Source organism: Megascapheus bottae, chromosome 21 (assembly GCF_031878675.1).
Source record: "Megascapheus bottae isolate mThoBot1 chromosome 21, mThoBot2.hap1, whole genome shotgun sequence".
Lineage (NCBI taxonomy): Eukaryota > Metazoa > Chordata > Mammalia > Rodentia > Geomyidae > Megascapheus > Megascapheus bottae.
This window is the reverse complement of record NC_143529.1, coordinates 35,296,201-35,314,621: the sequence shown is the minus strand read 5'-3', so window position 1 is coordinate 35,314,621 and position 18,421 is coordinate 35,296,201. Positions and strand designations below refer to the sequence as shown.

Here is an 18,421-nt window from a genome sequence, read left to right as displayed (position 1 = left end):
AGGCAAATGGGAGCCCCAGCAATTTCAGACTCTTGGGCTGGCTGCAGCCCTGGCACCACCAGGGCTTTCCTGCTTCTTTTTCCTACCAGAGGAGAACAGGAGCGGGGCTGCATCCACGTCCTCTCACACGCCTTACTCCACAGGGGAGGCCAGCGGAGGAGAACCACGGGGGCTGCCAGGCGGGGAACATTCTGCATTCCAGTGAGGGCCAGCAGGGTGGAGGTGGACTGGGCACGGAGGAGCCTCAGGGCGGTCTTGGCAGGATGCCACACTCAACCACCTTCCCTGTGCCCACGACGCAGGCCCCAGAGCGGAGGGCAAGGGACGGCTCGCCGCAGGGATCGGCTGGGAAAGGCAGCTGTGTTGGTATGGTCAAACCTAGAGCTGTTACCAGCGTGCGTCACGTGCGGCACAAGCGTCGTCACTCCCGAGGGGAATAGCACCAAGAGACGGCCGCGGGGCGGGGCCGCGCTGGCCGCAGTGGCGGGGGGCACGGCGGAGGCAGGCGCACAGGGCAGCAGCTACGCCTCGGCCGCAGGACAGCCCCGACTCAGCTCCCTGATGCCACAGAGGATCCTCTTCATGTGGCCCACTTTGGTCACCCCAAGGTCCTGCAACAGAGAGGACAGGAGCCACTGATGGGGGGCCCCGCCCTCCACTGCCTGAACCATCAAAACCACGAAACGTGGCCACGGCACACGACAGCCCTGTAGACGCAACACCATCCCTGTGTTCCGCTGTGTCTCCCGGCAGAGACCAGACACAGGCCTGAGCCCCGAGGGGGGCAGCGCCTCTCTCTGACCTCTACACTCTGGACCAGGGTGAAACCCAGCACCCCTTTCCTCTGCCTGGCTGGCACAGGGCAGCGGCACATGCCAGCCTTTCCCTTCACCCACGGTTCTTGGACACCGGGCTGCGTGCTCTAATGTCAGGACGGGCCCTCGTTGGGGGGGCTGAGAAAATGGGGTCTGCTCCCATTTTCTAGGTCATGGCAGGTAGAGCCACAGGCCATCACTGTCACCCTCCGAGCCCAGGATGTGCACCAAAGCCTGAGAAAACTTGTGAGGGTGTGGGTGCTGGGACGTGGCCAGGGTGGGGGACAGACAGGGCTGCCAGGAGTCAGGTGGAAGCTGGGGCGCAGGTCTGGGCAGTGGCCCGTGGCAATACCTTGAGGTCCCTCCGCTCCAGATGCAGGAGCTCAGAGCCCCGGATGTCGTGCCGCGTGAAGATGTCCTTATACTCACAGAGGCTGAGGTGCTCCAGCCAGGCAGCCACCTCCTCTGTGCCCCAGAGGTGAACTGTCGGGGACGGAAACGCAGGAGCGCAGTGAGTGCCAGAGACCCGCACCAGTGCAGCAGCAGCAGTGCCCGAGATGTGCACAGCACCCAGCACCCAGCACCCAGCCCAGGCCACACCCGCCAGCAGCACAGAAGCCACAGGGAGCTGCCAGCTTGAGCGGTGAGCTGTCCTGCCCCAGGCACCACAGCCTCTGCACCTCGGGGTCCCAGATGGGTGGGCATTAAGCCCCAGGCAGCAGGTGTATGTGTGTGTGCTACACGTGCTGCCAGCCACTCTGGGTGGGGGGCAGGCACCACCCGGAGCAGAAACCCAGCTGCTGCATAGACATGCAAGGAAGAAAACTGGCCAGGGAACTGCCCTGAGGGGCAGCAGATGCACTCCCCAAATCAACCTGGCAGGCCTGCCTGGCACCCAGCGGAATGAGAGTCAGTGGCGGGGTGCAGGGCTAATCCACTAGATTTTTTTTGTGGGTCCTGGGGCTTGAACTCAGCCTGAGCACTGTCCCTGAGCTCTTCAGCTCAAGGCTACCACCCTGCCCTTCAGCCAAGCCCCACTTCCTGTTTTCTAGAGGTTACTTGGAGATAAGAGTCTCAGGTTCTTTTTGTGCCAGGCTGGCTTTGAACCTTGATCCTCAGATCTCAGCCTCCTGAGTAGCTAGGATCACCGGCCTGAGCCACCGCACCCAGCTAATCGACCAGATTTTTAAGCCCACTTTGCCAGCCCGAAGGAAAGCCATCCTTTAGCATCATTCCCGTTGATTTCTGCGCCCACAATCACTGAGGTCCAGCGGTTCAGGCTGAGGGGCCTTGATCAAGGAATCAAAGGCAGCAACGAGCAGCCATCGGAGGAGCAGGCACCGAGCACGCCAGCACGGTCTGAGGCCAGAGCTCTGTGTGTCTGAGTTTGTCTTGTCACCTCCCTACCAATTCCCCCAGCTCAGGTAGGCAGGTGGCCTGGGTGGGGCCCTGTCAGCACCCAGGGGAAGAGGACGAATGCTGAGTGCGGCTGTGCAGCTGCAGCAGACTAGAGCAGCCAGTGACTAAGACCACAGCAAGGGACGGGGGGAACGACGTGGCCAAGGGGAAAAGCAGCAGCCCGGCCAGGACAGCTGCTGACAACCAGGGATGCGGGGCGGGGCAGGTACCCGGGGCTCCCAGGCTACTGTGCACGTCTTTGTTCTTATTGCTCTTCTCCTTTTTAAACTTGGTCACAAGGCGGAACTTGCCGCTGCGGCCGCTGCGTTTAGAAAGATCCAGCATCACATTCTGTGGGGAAGTAAGACACTGAGTTAGTCCCCGTCCCTCCAGGCCTCGTACCTGTCACAGACGCGTGCTGCTTTAGACGTTCATTCTCCTGTGCACTGATGCCACCGTCTCTTAAACATGCCTGAAAATTGACTGTCTACACCAAGAGGATCAGGGTTTGAAGCCTGCCCAGGCAAAAGAATTAGCAAGATCACACAGTCCACCAAGAAAAGTGGAGTGTGGAAGTGCACCCCTTAGCACCCTAGCTATGCAAGAAGCACAAAGAGGAGGACCCAAGTCCCAGCCAGCCCGGCATAACTCAAGTCCCCATTCAAAATCAGTAAGTGGAGAGAAACAGCCAGGCTGGGGCTCAAGAGGAAGAGCAGGAGCGTTCTTCCTCATGAGCACAGGCTGTGAGCTCAAACCACCAGGCAAAGGGGCCACCGTGTCTGACGGATGGACAGACATACGGACAGATGACAAATATAAACTAGCTGTATAGCCCAGGCTAACTTAAAATTCAAGATCCCCCTGCCGCAACCTCGCATACATGGAGGATTTCAGAAGCGCGCTGCTACGCATAGCTGAAACATCCGTAATCTTCCCATTCCTTTCCTTTCCTCCCACCCTCCCTCCCTTTCTGTCCGACATGGGGCCTGAACTATGGGCCTGAGTACTATCCCTGAGCTCTTTAGCTCTACCACTTTGAGCCACAGTGCCATTTCTGGTTTTCTAATAATTAACTGGAAATGAATCTCACAGACTTTTGTGCCCAGGCTGGCTCTGAACCACAATTCTCTGATGCCAGCCTCCTGGGTAGTTAGGATTACAGGTGTGAGCCACCAGGGCCTGGCTAATCTTTTTTAAGTATTACCTGACCAGCACACACCATTTTATAAAGATTAAAGCAGGTTATTTCTATTGCCTGGTGGCTAGCCTTGGATTATGAGCACTATCAGACTTCTACGTTGTGCACTTTGTGCTTTCTCTGGGACATCTTCCTGAGGTAGAGCAGAGAGCTGAGACCCACAAAAGCTGGCTGCCAGCAGTGACACAGGCGGCTGAAAGTGAACATATGAAGACTCTCCCAAGCAAGGAGACTTTGATAAGAATTCTATACAATATATAATAATAACAAGGATCATTATACAATGATAAAACCTAATAAGAGCCTCCAAACACGTAAAGCAGAATACACAGAGCCACCAAGGAGATCTGACACAACTACAATAGTGGTAAAGAGCCAGTGACTGACGGATCGAGAAAACATTTCCAGGAGGGTCTTTTTCTTTTTCTTTTTTTTTTTTCTGCCAGTCCTGAGCTTGAGCTCAGGGCCTGGGTTCTGTCCTTGGATACTTTTTGCTCAAAGCTAGCGTTCTGCCACTTGAGCCACTTCTAGCTTTTGCTGTGCATATGGTATCGAAGAATCAAGCCCAGGGCTTCATGCATGCCAGGCGGGCACTCTAGCACTAGGCCAGCTCGCAATCCCCAGTAGGGTCCTAGTACTGTACACAGTAAGCGCACGGGTGAGGACACCCAGCAAGCCGTGATTCACCAGAACGCAGTGGAACTGAGCCAGGAGCTAATAAAAAGATAATCGAACAATCCCATGCCACCGTGTAGGACCAGTAGAACTGTCTCCAAGCTCACGTCCCACACAGTAATGTTAGCATACTTTTCCAATCTCAAGGATCCTATCTTCACATTTACTGCCACCAAGTATGCAGTTCTGTTTGCACCTTCATTCCCAGGGTCCCCAGTGTGTGACTCAATGTGTGCGCTCAGCTCTGCCAGGCTGCGCATGTGCTGTGCAACCACAGTGCCACTTCCGGTTTTCTAGTGGTTAATTGGAAATAAGTTTCATTTAGTGCCTGGGCTGGCTTTGAACCAAGATCCTCAGGTATCAGCCTCCTTAGTAGTTAGAATTACAGGCGTGAGCCACCATACCCAGCTCCCTCCTATTTTCTTTTATAGCTTTTAGAGTATATTTTATCTTAATGTAATTTTTTAAATTATAAACTATTAACTTTAAAGCAACAATACTGACTCTACATTTCTCTAGTTACCAAAGTAAAAAACACAGGTTGGGGGGCTTGGAGTTTTCCCGTCATTGTTTGCTGGCATTTTGGTTTGGTTTGTGATCATACTGGGTTTGAACTCTGAGCAGCCGAGGCAGGCGCTCTACCACTTGAGCCACAGCCTCGATGGCCAAGAACAGAGTTTTAACGTGATTCCTTCTTAGGAAGAGGAACTTCATCTGGAATGGGAGGGCTCTTATTGTTACACCTGTTGAACGTCCCATGCAGTCAGCTCAGTAGAGAGTAACTGGGTCACAGTTACAATGAACCGCTGAACCTGTCTGGACGAGCCCCTTGTCAGCCCGGCCACAAGATTTCTACCTCATCCTTCAAAGGTGCTGCACTTTGTGCACTGCAACATGGCCTGCGTCAAGCCCGCAGCGGTTTGTGGTTGACACACTGTCCAAGAAACACAAGAACCTCCTGCTACCCACGACTGCCCTGCCTCCTGTGCCATGCAGCTGCCCAACGTTCCAGCAGGCTGAGCCTGCACAGGCGCTGCTGACTTCCTGTCCTGCCCCAGCTCGCCTCTGCCCCAGCTGCTCTGGTTCCACCCCCAGAAGCAAGCGGCCCACAGGCCTCGTGGCTTGGCCTTGGCCTGCTGCGGCCTCTCCTGGTTCCTTTCACCTGCTCTCCAGTGGGCATGCGCCCTGGAGGTCTGCCTGCTCTGCTATTAGATATGGGGCAGGGGGGAGTGTGCGTGGGACTGGACACCAACTCCACTGTCTACAACTCCGTCTCCACACTGAGGACGGAAGGGGGGGCTGTGCTCTGCCTCCCTCCCCGGCTTCCCGGCCAGCCCGGGACTGCGGTGGAGGACAGCAGACGCCCCATCACAAGGGTATCTATTCTAGCCCCTTCCTTCCTTCCTTCCTTCCTTCCTCCCTCCCTCCCTTCCTCCCTTCTAGTCTTTCCCTGCCTCAGAGTTGTCCCGGGTCAGTCTCAAGTCTGGGGCCACCTCATCCCAGGTGTGGCCTGCACACACATACCTCTTCGTAGCCGGGCTCTGTGGGCTGGCAGAGCCAGGGGGTGTCTGCCAGCTTCCGGAGCTGCTGGTCCATCTCGGCGAGGGCTGCTGCCAGCCGCTCCTTCTGAGGGGGGTCTAACTGCTGCTCGGGATGAGGGGGGGCTGCTGAGTATGTGGAGGCACCTGGGCTAGCCACCAGGCCCAGTCCCCCCGACTTCCTCTAGCACCTCCCCAACAATGAAGCCCCCAGGACCTCCTCTCCTCAACAAGCCAGGGAGGCCCTGCATGGTAAGGCTGGCAGCGGGCAGCCCGGACAGGCTTACCCTGTGCCCCACCCCATGCACAGGAACGCCGGGGGCAGAGCCCATCCAGAGCAGAAGCGGCCAGCACACGCCCTTCAACGCCACCTCTGGTCAGTCTCCACCCCACTGCCCACCTCGAGCTGGCCCAGAGCCATGCCCACACCAGAGGGCCTCGGAGGCTCTTTCCCTCAACTAAAATGCGCTCTGTGCCCAGAACCCGGGGACAAAGGTGCCATACACGACCACAGCCCACCGACCCGCCGCATACCAGGGCCATCTTCCCAGCCAGCAGGAGCTCAGTCTCACTGCGCAGAGCTCTGACGTTAGTCACCATTTCCAGGACGAAGCTGCAGCTCAGCCCCTAGGAGAAACCGAGATGTAGAAACTCGTACAAGGCCAGACACAGGGTCAGGCACCCGCCTGGGACAACCAAGTACCTCTGAAGCTCTGGGTTTGCCATACACGCGGTCCATGGCCTTGGAGCTGGCATTGACGGCGTGCGCGAGCTCCTGCTCCATGTCGCGGTGGGACTGAGCGATTTCCCGGATGCTGAGGAGAAGTGCAGTGGGCATTAGCAGTGCACCCCACACCAGAAGCAGCAGATGCAGGGGCTGCTCCCACCAGTCAAAGGGGACAGTGCCACTGTCGCAGTCCCTGGCAGGTTATGTCCCAATAACAGCAGACAGCAGGCGCCTATCAGGAAACCTAACACAAAATCCCAGCTTTCCAGGGAGGAAGAGGCACCAAATACAGCATATGACACGGAAACAGCAGGGTGACGCAGCCCTGGGTCCAGCCCACAGCTGAGACCCCTGCGGGGACACGTCCAGACCCGGCTGTGCAGAGCTGGCACGGGCCCTGCTCTGAAGACAGCAGTCAGCGGCGCGGGGATGCTGAGCAGACAGCTCAGAGCCCGGGAGCCCGGTGGAGGCCGTGCAGAGGCTGGGTGGAGCCGCCATGCCCGAGAGGCACGGAGACCCGCCCGCCTGTGGTAAGGCTGGGCTGGAGCAAGTGTATCCTCCAGGCTGGCTTCCCAGCCACCACGGCTGCGAGGGGACAGGGCGAGAGGTCACTCACAGCCAAGAATGGGACAAATCCACAAGACATCCGGCCCCATGACTGACCTCGGGAGAAGGAAAAGGTGGCTGGGAGGAATGAGCCACAGCAGGCCAGTGGCCAAGGAAGAAAAGCAGTGTGGAGCCCAGACACGTACCCTGTACGTGCTAGAAGTGTCCATGGGGAGGCCGGGTGCAGTGGCTCACACCTGTAATCCTACTCAGGAGGCTGGGATCTGAGGATCACGGTTCAAAGCCAGCCTGGGCACTAAAAAGTCTGTGAGACTCTTTTTTTTTTTTTATTTTGCCAGTCCTGAGCTTGAGCTCAGGGCCTGAGCACTGTCCTTGGACTTTCTCAGGACTATAGCTCTACCACTTGAGCCTCAGCACCACTTCCAGCTTTATTTTTTCCCCTATGTATGTGGTACCAAGGAATCAAACCCAGGTCTTCATACATGCGAGGCAAGCACTCTACCACTAGGCCAAACTCCCGGCCCCTAAAAGTCTGAGACTCCTATCTCCAATTAACCACCAGAAAACTAGAAGTGGCGTTGTGGCTCAAAGTGGTAGGGAGCTAGCCTTGAGCTGAAGAGCTCAGAGACAGTGCCCAGGCCCAGAGTTCAAGCCCCACAACTGACACCCCCCACCCCCACCCAAAAAAAGGCCACAGAGACCAGAGGAAAATGACCACACCAGAGACAGGCTGTGGGGAGCCTGCCCCAGCAAAACCTCTACCGCCAGAGCTGGGCAGACCTGCCTAGAAAGGGCCCTGGAGCTGCTGGTCCATCTCCCAACCTGAAGGACCAGTACCAAGACTAGAGCAGCAGAGAAATGCTGAGAAAAGAAAAGGACACCCAGCAGGGGTGAGGCCTCAGGGAGGGGTGAGGTGGAAAGGTCAAGCCGCCAGAGTGAGATACAGGAGCAGGCTGGGCCTGGCCTGCTGGGGAGGGTACGAGGGTGGGGACACAGGTGTGGCAGGGAGAGCAGTGTTGAGCACTGGTACAAGGCCACGGCAGCTCCAGGAGCTGCTTACTGAACACACCAAAGGAGAAGGCCTTGGGCACAAGTGGGAGAGCCAAGTACAAACTTGAACTCCAAGAAGGGTGAAGGGAAGAAGCAGTCAAAGTGGGCTTAGAAGTCCAGGATGGGTTTTGTTTGTTTGGACATGTTCTCGTGTATCACAGGCAGACTTTAAACTCACAGCCCGCTTGAGGGCTGAGACTGCAGGTGGCTCCACCATGCCACTAACTGCTTTTTTTTTTGTCAGTCATGGGGCTTGAACTCTGGGCCTCTGGGAGCTGTCCCTGAGCTCTTCAGCTCAAGGCTACTGTTCTACTTGAGCCATAACACCACTTCCCTAAGTGCACTTTTTTTTCCTGGGGAAGGAAGACACAGGAGGCGGAACCCACGCTGCGTGCAAGCTGCTCAGGTGATCTCCCGTGGCCCAGGACAGGGCTTAGTCTGTGAATGGCTCTGAAAACACCTGTGGGTTTCAGGCTTCCTTCTGAGCAAATCCTGATCCACCACTAGAGAACTAAAGCCGGGCCAGGGCAAGCAGAGAGAGGCTTGGTCCTCATGACTGCCAACCAGCCATCAGAACCCAAAGGCCACGGCCCTGGAGCCAGGTACCTGTGAATAAGAGCCCCGGCCGCCTGTCCAAATTGGTCCATCTGCGTGGCCTCCTCCTCAGACAGGATCTCCTGCTGCGGAGAGAAGGACGGCGGGCGGGGCAGCTCACACTTCTGCTTGTCCTCCCAGGACTTCAGCGTGTTCTCGAAGGCCTAGGACACGAGAAGCGGAAGGAACCTCAGGGCTGTGGCTAGAAAGCGCTGTGACAGTGTTTTCACTGTGCGGGGCTGGGGGACTGAGGGCCCTGCTACAAGTTCTTCCGACCCTAGAACAACACCTAAAACACTCCCACGCCTCCTTTAAGAGTGCACAGGCGAGCCCAGGAAAGCCAGACGTAAGCCCAGGGACCCTGCTTCAACCCCTGCAGGCAGCCTTTACTGTCTTATGTCTGTCCTGGGACTGGAACTCGGGGCCTGAACAGTCTCTAGTATTTTTGTTCAAGGCTGGTGCTCTACCACTAGCCATAAGTCTACTTCCATTTCGTTGGTTGACTACAGACTGGTCTCATGGACTTTCCTGCCAAGCTGGCTTTGAACCATGATCCTCAGACCTCAGCCTTCTGAGCAGCTGGATTCTAGGCATTCATCTAGGGAGCCTTTCTTTTTGGTTGGTTGTGGGGCCTGAACTCGGGGCCTGGGTGCTCCCCTCTCTGCGCTCAGCACCAGTGTTCTCAGTGTTGTCCCACTTAGAGCCACAGTGGTTAGCTGGAGAAGAGTCTCACGGGGATGCTTCTGTCTGGGCTGGCCTGGACCTCAGGCAGCCAGCTTACCCTGTCTCTGGTGAGCGTCTGTGCTCGGTTCTTATGGACGATGCGAATGTACCCCGGCGGCTGGATCCAGGCCTCGCCATCCACCTGCACAGGCACGCCCTCGTCCCCCAGGATGGAGATCTTCACCGTGCGACACTGAGGAGCAGCACAGCTGTCACCTGAGGCCTAAGCCACCACCTCCAGGGCCATGATAACCCGTACCCTGCCCATCACCCACTGCCACACACTGCTGTCCTCCCCCAGCTCTGATGCCCCACTGCCCACTCCTCAGGACCCCTTGGGGGGCAGATGGGGGCATCAGAGCCCAAAGGGGGGAGAGGGGGGAACGGGCCTCTGCCCAGTGCAGACATCAACGGAGCAAGAGGACGAAGAAGCCCCGCTCTCGTCAACACAATGTTTCTAAAACAAAAGGAGAGCTCTCAGCCTCTTCCTTGCCTCTTGCCTGGCGGGGGAGAGCCCAGCAAATAGCCCGGCTCAGCCCGCAGGCTCACCAGCACCCCGCCCGACTGCATGACAGCCCCAGCCATCAGCAGGCACCCGACCCCACACCGTCTCCCCCGAAGGCCTGTCTGTTCCACCTTGCCAGGGCACAGAGGGCTCGGGTGGCTGTCGGTGGTGGGAGGGTATTTGTGAGAATGTAAGGGTCGGGGGTCCAGGGTACAGCTAGGGGCATTCTGAGCCCGACGCAGAGGCTGCCTCCAGGTCCCGGGAAGGGGAGCAAACCAGGAAGTTCTAGGCCAACAGGTGTGGGCTCCAGGAGGGGTCAGCTGACCCCTGCAGGACTGCGGCCCCATACCTGGGCAATTCGATGATGCTGCAGCTTAATAACACGAGACACAGCCATCTGCATGCTGCCAAACACAGCGACCACCTCCAAGATCTTGTCATCGAAGGACGGAGCTGTGAACGTCTGCAAGGACCAGCAGCAGAGATGAACTTGGCCCTTCCTCCCCCTCCCACCCCCACTGCTTCCTGCTCTGGGCTCTGGCGAGGCCACGGCCCAGCACACAGCTGGGGCCCGATCCCACACCTGCCACTGACGAGCTGGACCATGCTGGCAAGCTCCCCAGCGCCCCTCAGTGTCCTCACGTGTGGGAGGCTCCTCTGGGGTGCCACAGGACCCTGGACACTCAGAACAGTGGCCTGCATGCAGTAGTAATTACGTACAAGTCCCGACGCTGGCCCCTGAGCTCGGCTTCACACCCCCAGCCCCTCTTGCTGCCATTGTTAACGATAACTCCAGACGTCTCCCCTTGGCTTCCACAGCCCTGTGCACTGCAGGCCCTTCAGGCCTGCACTGGCCATCTCCAGAGACTCCATCCTCCTGCCCCACCTTACCCTCGTCCCTCCCCACCGCCCATGTGGCGTGCCAAAGCCAAGTCCTCCTGGATGCCCAGCACGCCCTCCCTGCCATCCAGACAGCTTATCGCTGAGCCAGAGGCCCTGCCTGTCCCGTCCTCCACTGTGCCACTCGAGAAGCTAGCACATGCTCAGTAAGTGGTGGGAGCACAAAATCACAGCCTCCCAACTAGCCCGGGGACCAGGCCATACGTACGTCATCCTCCTTGGTCCCCCCCCAGAAGTTGGTCCCTCCGGCATAGCTGGGAATGTTGAGGACAGCGATTCCTTGCAGACTGGGGAGAGGGATGGGCCGCCCATCACACTGCGGGCACGAGGGCAAGAAGAGAGGAGAGGAAACTGCTCAGGGGCGTCAGCCCTCCGCGAGCACCCGCACCAGGCACCGGGCAATCGCAGTGTGGCTGGCTTCCGGACACGAGTGCAACTGCAGCCCAGGGGAGTTGAGGGCCAGAGGGGGAGCTGAGGACAGCTGAGGACCAGCTGAGGGCAGCTGAGGACAGCTGAGAGGACTTTAGGGCAGCTGAGGCCCAGCTAAGGGCAGCTGAGGACAGCTGAGAACCAGCTGAGGGCAGATGAGGGGAGTTGACAGCTAAAGACCAGCCAAGGGACGTTAGGGACAGCTGAGGACCAGCTGAGAGAAGTTAGGGACAGCTGAGGACCAGCTGAGAGGAGTTGAGGACAGCTGAGGACCAGCTGAGAGGAGTTGAGGACAGCTGAGGACAGCTGAGGACCAGATGAGAGAAGTCAGGGACACCTAAGGACCAGCTGAGAGGAGTTGAGGACAGCTGAAGACCAGCTGAGAGGAGTTGAGGACAGCTGAAGACCAGCTGAGAGGAGTTGAGGACAGCTGAGGACCAGCTGAGAGGAGTTGAGGACAGCTGAGGACCAGCTGAGGGGTCTGAGGACAGCTGAGGACCAGATGAGAGAAGTCAGGGACACCTAAGGACCAGCTGAGAGGAGTTGAGGACAGCTGAGGACCAGCTGAGGGAAGCTGAGGGGAGCTGAGGACAGCTGAGGACAGCTGAGGGGAGTTGACAGCTAAAGACCAGCCAAGGGACGTTAGGGACAGCTGAGGACCAGCTGAGAGAAGTTAGGGACACCTAAGGACCAGCTGAGAGGAGTCGAGGACAGCTGAGGACCAGCTGAGGACAGCTGAGGACAGCTGAGGACCAGCTGAGGGGAGTTGAGGACAGCTGAGGACGGCTGAGGACCAGCTGAGAGGAGTCGAGGACAGCTGAGGACCAGCTGAGGACAGCTGAGGACAGCTGAGGACAGCTGAGGACCAGCTGAGGGGAGTCGAGGACAGCTGAGGACAGCTGAGGACCAGCTGAGGGGAGTCGAGGACAGCTGAGGACGGCTGAGGACCAGCTGAGAGGAGTCGAGGACAGCTGAGGACCAGCTGAGGACAGCTGAGGACGGCTAAGGACCAGCTGAGGGGAGTCGAGGACAGCTGAGGGGGCTGAGGACCAGCTGAGGACCAGCTGGAGGCTCTGGGCCGGGCTCACCTCCAGCAGGACCTTCTGCTCCAGGTTCTTGTAGGTCCTGTGGAGCAACTCTTTGGTGCCGAGGACTCCGTACCACATCATGTTCTTGGTCCGACTCCTAGAAAACGCACAGAGAGTGGGGGTGGGGCCTGGCAGGGAGGAGCGGGGGGCAGGGGGGGCACGGGGAGGCAGGCAGGAAGGGGGCACTGTCTTGGTTTTGCAGATATGCCTAGAGTACATTTACCAATGCGAAATTACACTAAAAAGTGACATTTTGCCAAGAACACAGTCAAATCCTGGAAGGCCAGTAAGCCTCCGAGAAATGCGATCCATCGAGACTTTCTTCCGGCTCTACACTTACGTTTACCATAGAAACGTGGGAAAATGCAGAAAAACAAAAGAAACAACTCAGACGTGAGACACGTACTGACTAAGTGCGGGGAGGGCTGCTGGGACTTCTCTTGGGCCTTGTCACCTGCCCAAGACAGCACCACCGGCGTCAACTCTGTCCAACCTGAGCAGCCATCGGGTGGAACCCCTTCAACTGCCCCAGCCCCGGGCACCCCTGCTCCGACAGCATGGCGATGGGGCTGTGTGTGTCCTGCCTCAGCACACTCATGTTTTCTGCCCCGCTGACTCCACCCGCCTCGCTGGCGGGAGCCCCGGCACAGGAAGGGCCTGCCCTCGGGCCACACCCACCTGCATTTCTCGGGGTGCTCGTCGCGCTTGTTGTTGAAGTCCAGAGATATCTTGGCATCCAGGCCAATGCCGAAGTAGTTGTTCATGACGCACTTCTCTGTGTAGCAATCTCTGCAGCGAGGGCACAGGGGTCACCGCAGCCAGGGGAGGCCCGATGTCTTGTATGTACTCAGAGCAAACCGAAACTTTTTCCCCCCCTCTGACAGGCAGGGATTTGAACCCTGGGTTCTTTTTTGGGGGGGGTCAGTTGTGGGACTTGAACTCTGAGCCTGGGCACTGTCCCAGAGCTCATCAGCTCAAGGCTAGTGCTCTGCCATTTGAGCCACAGCGCCACCCCGTTTTCTGGTGGTTAACTGGAGATAAGAGCCTCATGGACTTTCCTCCCTGGGCTGGCTTTGAACCACGATCCTCAGATCTCAGCCTCCTGAGGAGCTGGGATGACAGGTCTGAGCCACCAGCACTGGGCTTTGAGCTACGTTTTTTTTACTTAGATTTTTACTTTTGTCTTTTGGGGAGGTTTTGGTAACAGCTCACTGAGTTACTTGCATAGCATATAACTGCCAATTCAAAGTATACAGTGATGCTTAATATACTAACAGTCACATCAACTCTACAATCAGTTTTAGAACACATCATCACCTCAGAAAGAAACCCACGGGCCAGAAGCATGGCCCAGTGGTAGAGTGCTTGCCTAGCCTTCATGAAGTCCTAGGTTTGACTCCTCAGTACCACATACACAGAAATAGCCAGAAGTGGTACTGTTGCTCAGGTGGTAGAGCTCTAGCCTTGAGAATGCCCAAGGACAGTGCCCAGGTCCTGAGTTCAAGCCCAGGACTGGCAAAAAAAAAAAAAAAAAAAAAAAAAGAAAAGAAAAGAGAAAAAGAAAGAAACCCGTGCCTGTCATCCCAGGCCTCCTAACTCGAGCAGCCTTTTTATTCCACCTCTCTTTTTGTGCCAGTAGGGGGGCTTGAACTCAGGGCCTGGGCACTGTCTCTGAGACTTTTGCTAAAGGCTAGGGCTCTACCACTTGAGTCACAGCTCCACTTCTGGCTTTCTGGTGGTTAACTGGAGATAACAATCTCATAGATTTTCCTGCCCAGGTTGGCTTCAAACTGTGACCCTCAGGTCTCAGCCTGCTGAGTAGCTAGGATTACAGGTGTGAGCCACTGCACGCAGCACCAATGACCCTTTAAGCCCAGCATGTTGACATCAGTGGCCAGCTGTCTCTATGCCTGTGTCTGTCCTGTGCAGGCCAACAGAAACAATCATACACGGTCTTCCACACCCGCTGTCTCGGCAGCACGACACCTTTACGGTTCATTTCTATTGTAATGACATGCTGTAAAACTAGACTACACTTCTGTCTGTCCGCAGCTGGACACTTGCATAGTTTAGCTTTATGTTGATTATTTTGAACATTTTCAGTCTTCTTGGCTAGGTCTGGTGGCAGAAGACTAGAACGTGCGGTGACGCACGCTGGTGTGCCATGCTGTGAAACTGCCTGCCATCTCAGCTGCACTAGCAGCCTCCAGCCGAGAAGCCATCTGTCTACACACACTGCCCCCCTCCAGGTCTCAAAGCCACTCGGAATGAAAGCTAACAGTGGTCTGAAAATGCCTGGGGCCACAAGGTCTCTCCTCTAGAGCCACAGATGCTGAGGCTCCTGTACTCATTCTTGATCCCCATCCCTTGGTAGGGTGGGCCTCTGCCACGGGCGAAGTGCTCACCCAGGGCTCCTCCATGAGAGCAAGAGGCGGATGCAGGATGCTGGGGGGAAGGGCACATTCTAGAAGCCCCTATAGACACCAGCAGGAAACGGGCTGGATGGGGGACACTGTCTGGACCAGAATCCAGACACACTTCGTGCACGTGCCCAGCAGCTAGCCTTAGAGCAAAGCTGGGCACAAAGCCTTTCTGAGCTGGAGACCATGTGGCCAACACTGTGGGTACTGCCAGGTTGCACAGTGGCTGCCACACCCTGCGGCGGGGAGCGCCCCAGCCTCCCCAGGAGGAGAGAAGAGGCTTCACAGCAGCTGTGGAGGAGAAGACAAAGGGAGAATCTCGTCGGGGCCTGCAGGGGGCGGGCGTTACTCCTGGTGGGAGGGCAGCTCTGGCCACCTGGGAGGGCAGAACCCACAAGCATCAGGATAGCAGAAAAAGACGAGACCCAGGACCCAGGAGCCACACGTGCGGGCAGCCAGCCCTGGACTTCTCCGAGCCTTTATGAACCACGACTACGGATACGGCCCCCACCACACCAGACACTTGGCAACTGTTAGCCCATTGCCTAAAATCTGCCTGCAGTCAGCAGAAACATCTGAAAGATTTTAAGTCTCTTTGGTTTGAAAACTGCCATCTAAAGCGGTGCTGGAGGCTCACGCCTATAATCCTAGCTTACTCAGGAGGCTGAGACCTGAGGATCACAGTTCAAAGCCAGTGCTGGCACTAAAGAACATGAGAGGCTCTTACTGTTAGGTCCACCTGGAAGATGCCTTCTCTTGGCTCCCCCGCTCTGCCCCCTGGAAATCCCCGCCCAGCACCTGTAACCCTGGCAGCTGGCATGCCTGGGGACGGTGAAAGGTCCCCCAGTCAGAGGTATTCCCCATCCGGAGATCACATCCACTTCCTCTGTGGCCACACCCCTCCCCCTATATAATCTCACTTCCCGCCATAAACTCTCTTGCTCTGCCCAACTTCACCCTCACACAATAAACCCTCTTCCCCTGAACTGCGTGGAGTTTCCTTTCCACAGATCTTACACTTACCTCCAATTAATCAATCACTAGAGAACCAGAAGTGGTGCTGTGGCTCAAGGGGTAGGACGGTGGTCTTGAGCTGAAGAGCTGGGACAACACCCAGGCCCAGAGTTCAAGCCCCACAACCAACTCCCTCACCCCCCCCACCAAAAAAAGCCATCTGTGTGCAATGGTCTCTAGAGGATAAGAAGGCTCCATTAAACTGTGCTCAAGCCAGGCAAAGAAAGAAGGCTTCAGCGCACAGGGAGCCCAGCAGCCACCAGCCCTCCTCCCTCCAGGCCCCAGCCCGGGGCGGCCTGCGCTGCGAAACACGAGGACCACGCAGGGCAGGGAGAACACAGGGAGGGGAACTGGATCATGGCCCCTGATGGGACATGGAGGGACAATCGCCAGCTTCCAGCAGGAGGCCCGCCTCCCTTCTCACAAGCCAGTACCAGCCAGCGAGGGGCTTTCCGGTCAATGTCCACTAAGTCCTGTCATGCCCACTCGAGACTCTGCTCCTTGGCGCAGAGGCCTACTCACAGGTTCTCCGGCTCTGCACTGAAGGGGTCGGCATGAATCAGCAAGCGGCTGATGACTGAGCCCCCAGGTAAGGAGTCCGACATCCCGGCCCGCACACCTGCGGGAGGAGGACAGGCGAGCGCGCTGACTGGAGGCTGAAGATGGCAGACTGTGTTCTGGTTGGTTTTGTTTCGCCAGTCCTGGGGCTCTAACTCTGGGCCTGGGCACTGTCCCTGAGCTTCTTTTGCAAGGCGAGCACTCTACCATTTGAGCCACAGCCCCATTTCTGGCTTTTTCCGTGTACAGGGTACTGGGGAATTGAACCCAGGGCTTCATGTGTGCTAGGCAGGCATTCTATCATTAAGCCACGGTCCCAGTCTGGCAAAATTCCTGAAGTAACAAGTGCCAAACTTTGACAATAATTCAAAAATCAGTCTAGCACCAGTGACTCACACCTGTAATCCTAGCTACTCGGGAGGCTGAGAGCTGAGGATCACAGTTCAAAGCCAGCCAGAGCAGGGAAATCCATGACACTTATCTCTAATTAATCACCAAAAACTCAGAAGTAAAGCTGTGGCCCAAAGTAAAAAATTAGTCTTGAGCAAAAAAAGCTCAGAGATAGCACACAGGCCAAGTTCAAGCCCCAGGACTGGTACCAAACAAACAAAGAGTTAAAAAAAAAAAAAAGGTAGCCAGACACTGTGGTGAGGAGGTGAGGTGGCTCAGGACCGTAATCCTAGCTACTCAGGAGGCTGAAATCTGAGGGTCAAGGTTCAAAGCCAGGCAGGCATAAAAGGATCTCCAATTAACCTCTAGAAAACAGGAAGTGGGACTTGGCTTGAGGGTAGGGTGGCAGCCTTGAGCTGAAGAGCTCAGGGACAGTGCTCAGGCCGAGTTCAAGCCCCAGGACCCACAAAAAAAAAAAAAAAAATCACCATGATCATTCCATATTTAAGGACAAAAATGGGTAGAAGCCATCACCCATTCAACATCTAAAAAATAGCTTCCAACTGGCCTCAGTATCATATGTGCTCTACTTGCCTTCTGGTTAGAAAAACACTTGGTTCCGTCATACAAACTTGAAGGCTCTATCTTCCTTGAGTCTGTAAGTCCTCCAACGACAGACACCGACTCACTTCACCCTGACAGAACCAGTGCCCTAGCCATGCCCCCCACACACCCCGTACACGCAGGTGAGCACACTCACTCGGGTAGAGGACCTTGGTGTTCAGCGCGGGAAAGCTGTCCCGGCTTCCTGTCTGGGGAGGGAGAGAGGCAGAGCTGCCCAGAGACAGACTTCCTTTGCTCATCAGTTTCTCGCATGGAGATCTGGACACTGTAGAACAGGACAGCACTCTTCAGACTGCCCATGAGCCACGTGATTAGGGAGGGGACTTGGGGTGGGAGGACAAAGCATCAGTGCCCAGGTCAGGGATCCCCAGGCCTGCATCACGTAAGAAGGGCAGGTCCTGTCCCTGCTGGACATAGCCCCATCTGGGCCACGGTGGGCCAGGGCTCTGAGACCACTCGGAGAGGGCCCCTTGGCCAGGTGGGGCTTCTCCCTGTCCCTGCAGCCCCGCCAGTGCCCCCGGAACAAGTGGACACATGCTGGTGGAGCAGACACAGGCTGTCGCCCAGAGTCTGGATCTGCCCAAGTGTCTAGCGTGACACCCTAACAGCCCAGGGCTCGTGTTCCGAGCCCAACCACAGCATGGCCGTACCTTTTCGGCAGCTCCTGCCCTTGGCTACTCCACAGCTCTCACTGTGGGCAGGTGGCAGGCACACTCTCTCGTCCTTCTTCATGTCTTTCTTCTCATCTGACTCGGACAGGCCGAGGACAAAGCCCTGCTGCTCCTGGGTCTGGGCGTTCTGCTCGTCCACAGCTGCCAGGAGAGAACAGCCATGACCGAGCCTGCGCACTGGGGTCTAGGGCTTCTCCTCAACTCCGATGCTCTCTGGCTGAAGACTCAGAACCAACCCCACCCTCCTCTGCCCAGGCCCCCAGCACACCTGGCATTCGTGCCAATGGGCTGGGGAGATGCACAGGTGAGGAGAGGGACCCAGGGCCACAGAAGGAGTGGGAGAGCGGAGGACAGTGTGCAGGACTGGGAAGAACTGGCTTCCAAGGACAGTGCAAGAGGGACCCAGTGAGGGCGGGACTCTTGCTGGGGGAGTGCTGGGTGAGGAGGAGGAGGAGGAGGATCGGTGGGGTTGTCCCACGGGCCCCCTTTGGGGAATGCCCAGTCGGTGCCTACAGAAAGCTACCTGGTTAGGAAGGG

At 57.0% G+C, this 18,421-nt stretch overlaps 1 protein-coding gene across 4 annotated transcripts in view; it reads right to left on the bottom strand.

Moving 5' to 3' along the window:
- Window positions 1-426: 426 nt before the first annotated feature.
- The window catches only part of Dgkd (diacylglycerol kinase delta), a 91,896-nt gene continuing 73,901 nt past the window's right edge, over window positions 427-18,421 (bottom strand). For all 4 annotated transcript variants that reach the window (XM_090355065.1, XM_090355066.1, XM_090355067.1 and 1 more), the window contains 15 exons: window positions 17,864-18,025; window positions 17,350-17,478; window positions 16,164-16,260; window positions 12,886-12,996; window positions 12,208-12,304; window positions 10,899-11,006; window positions 10,140-10,253; window positions 9,344-9,478; window positions 8,575-8,726; window positions 6,328-6,439; window positions 6,159-6,251; window positions 5,611-5,730; window positions 2,444-2,564; window positions 1,168-1,298; window positions 427-611 (listed from right to left, as the gene is read on the bottom strand). In XM_090355065.1, coding sequence (XP_090211191.1) covers window positions 522-611; window positions 1,168-1,298; window positions 2,444-2,564; window positions 5,611-5,730; window positions 6,159-6,251; window positions 6,328-6,439; window positions 8,575-8,726; window positions 9,344-9,478; window positions 10,140-10,253; window positions 10,899-11,006; window positions 12,208-12,304; window positions 12,886-12,996; window positions 16,164-16,260; window positions 17,350-17,478; window positions 17,864-18,025 — 1,772 coding nt within the window. In that variant the 3' untranslated portion in view covers window positions 427-521. The remainder of the gene's footprint in view (window positions 612-1,167; window positions 1,299-2,443; window positions 2,565-5,610; window positions 5,731-6,158; window positions 6,252-6,327; window positions 6,440-8,574; window positions 8,727-9,343; window positions 9,479-10,139; window positions 10,254-10,898; window positions 11,007-12,207; window positions 12,305-12,885; window positions 12,997-16,163; window positions 16,261-17,349; window positions 17,479-17,863; window positions 18,026-18,421) is intronic.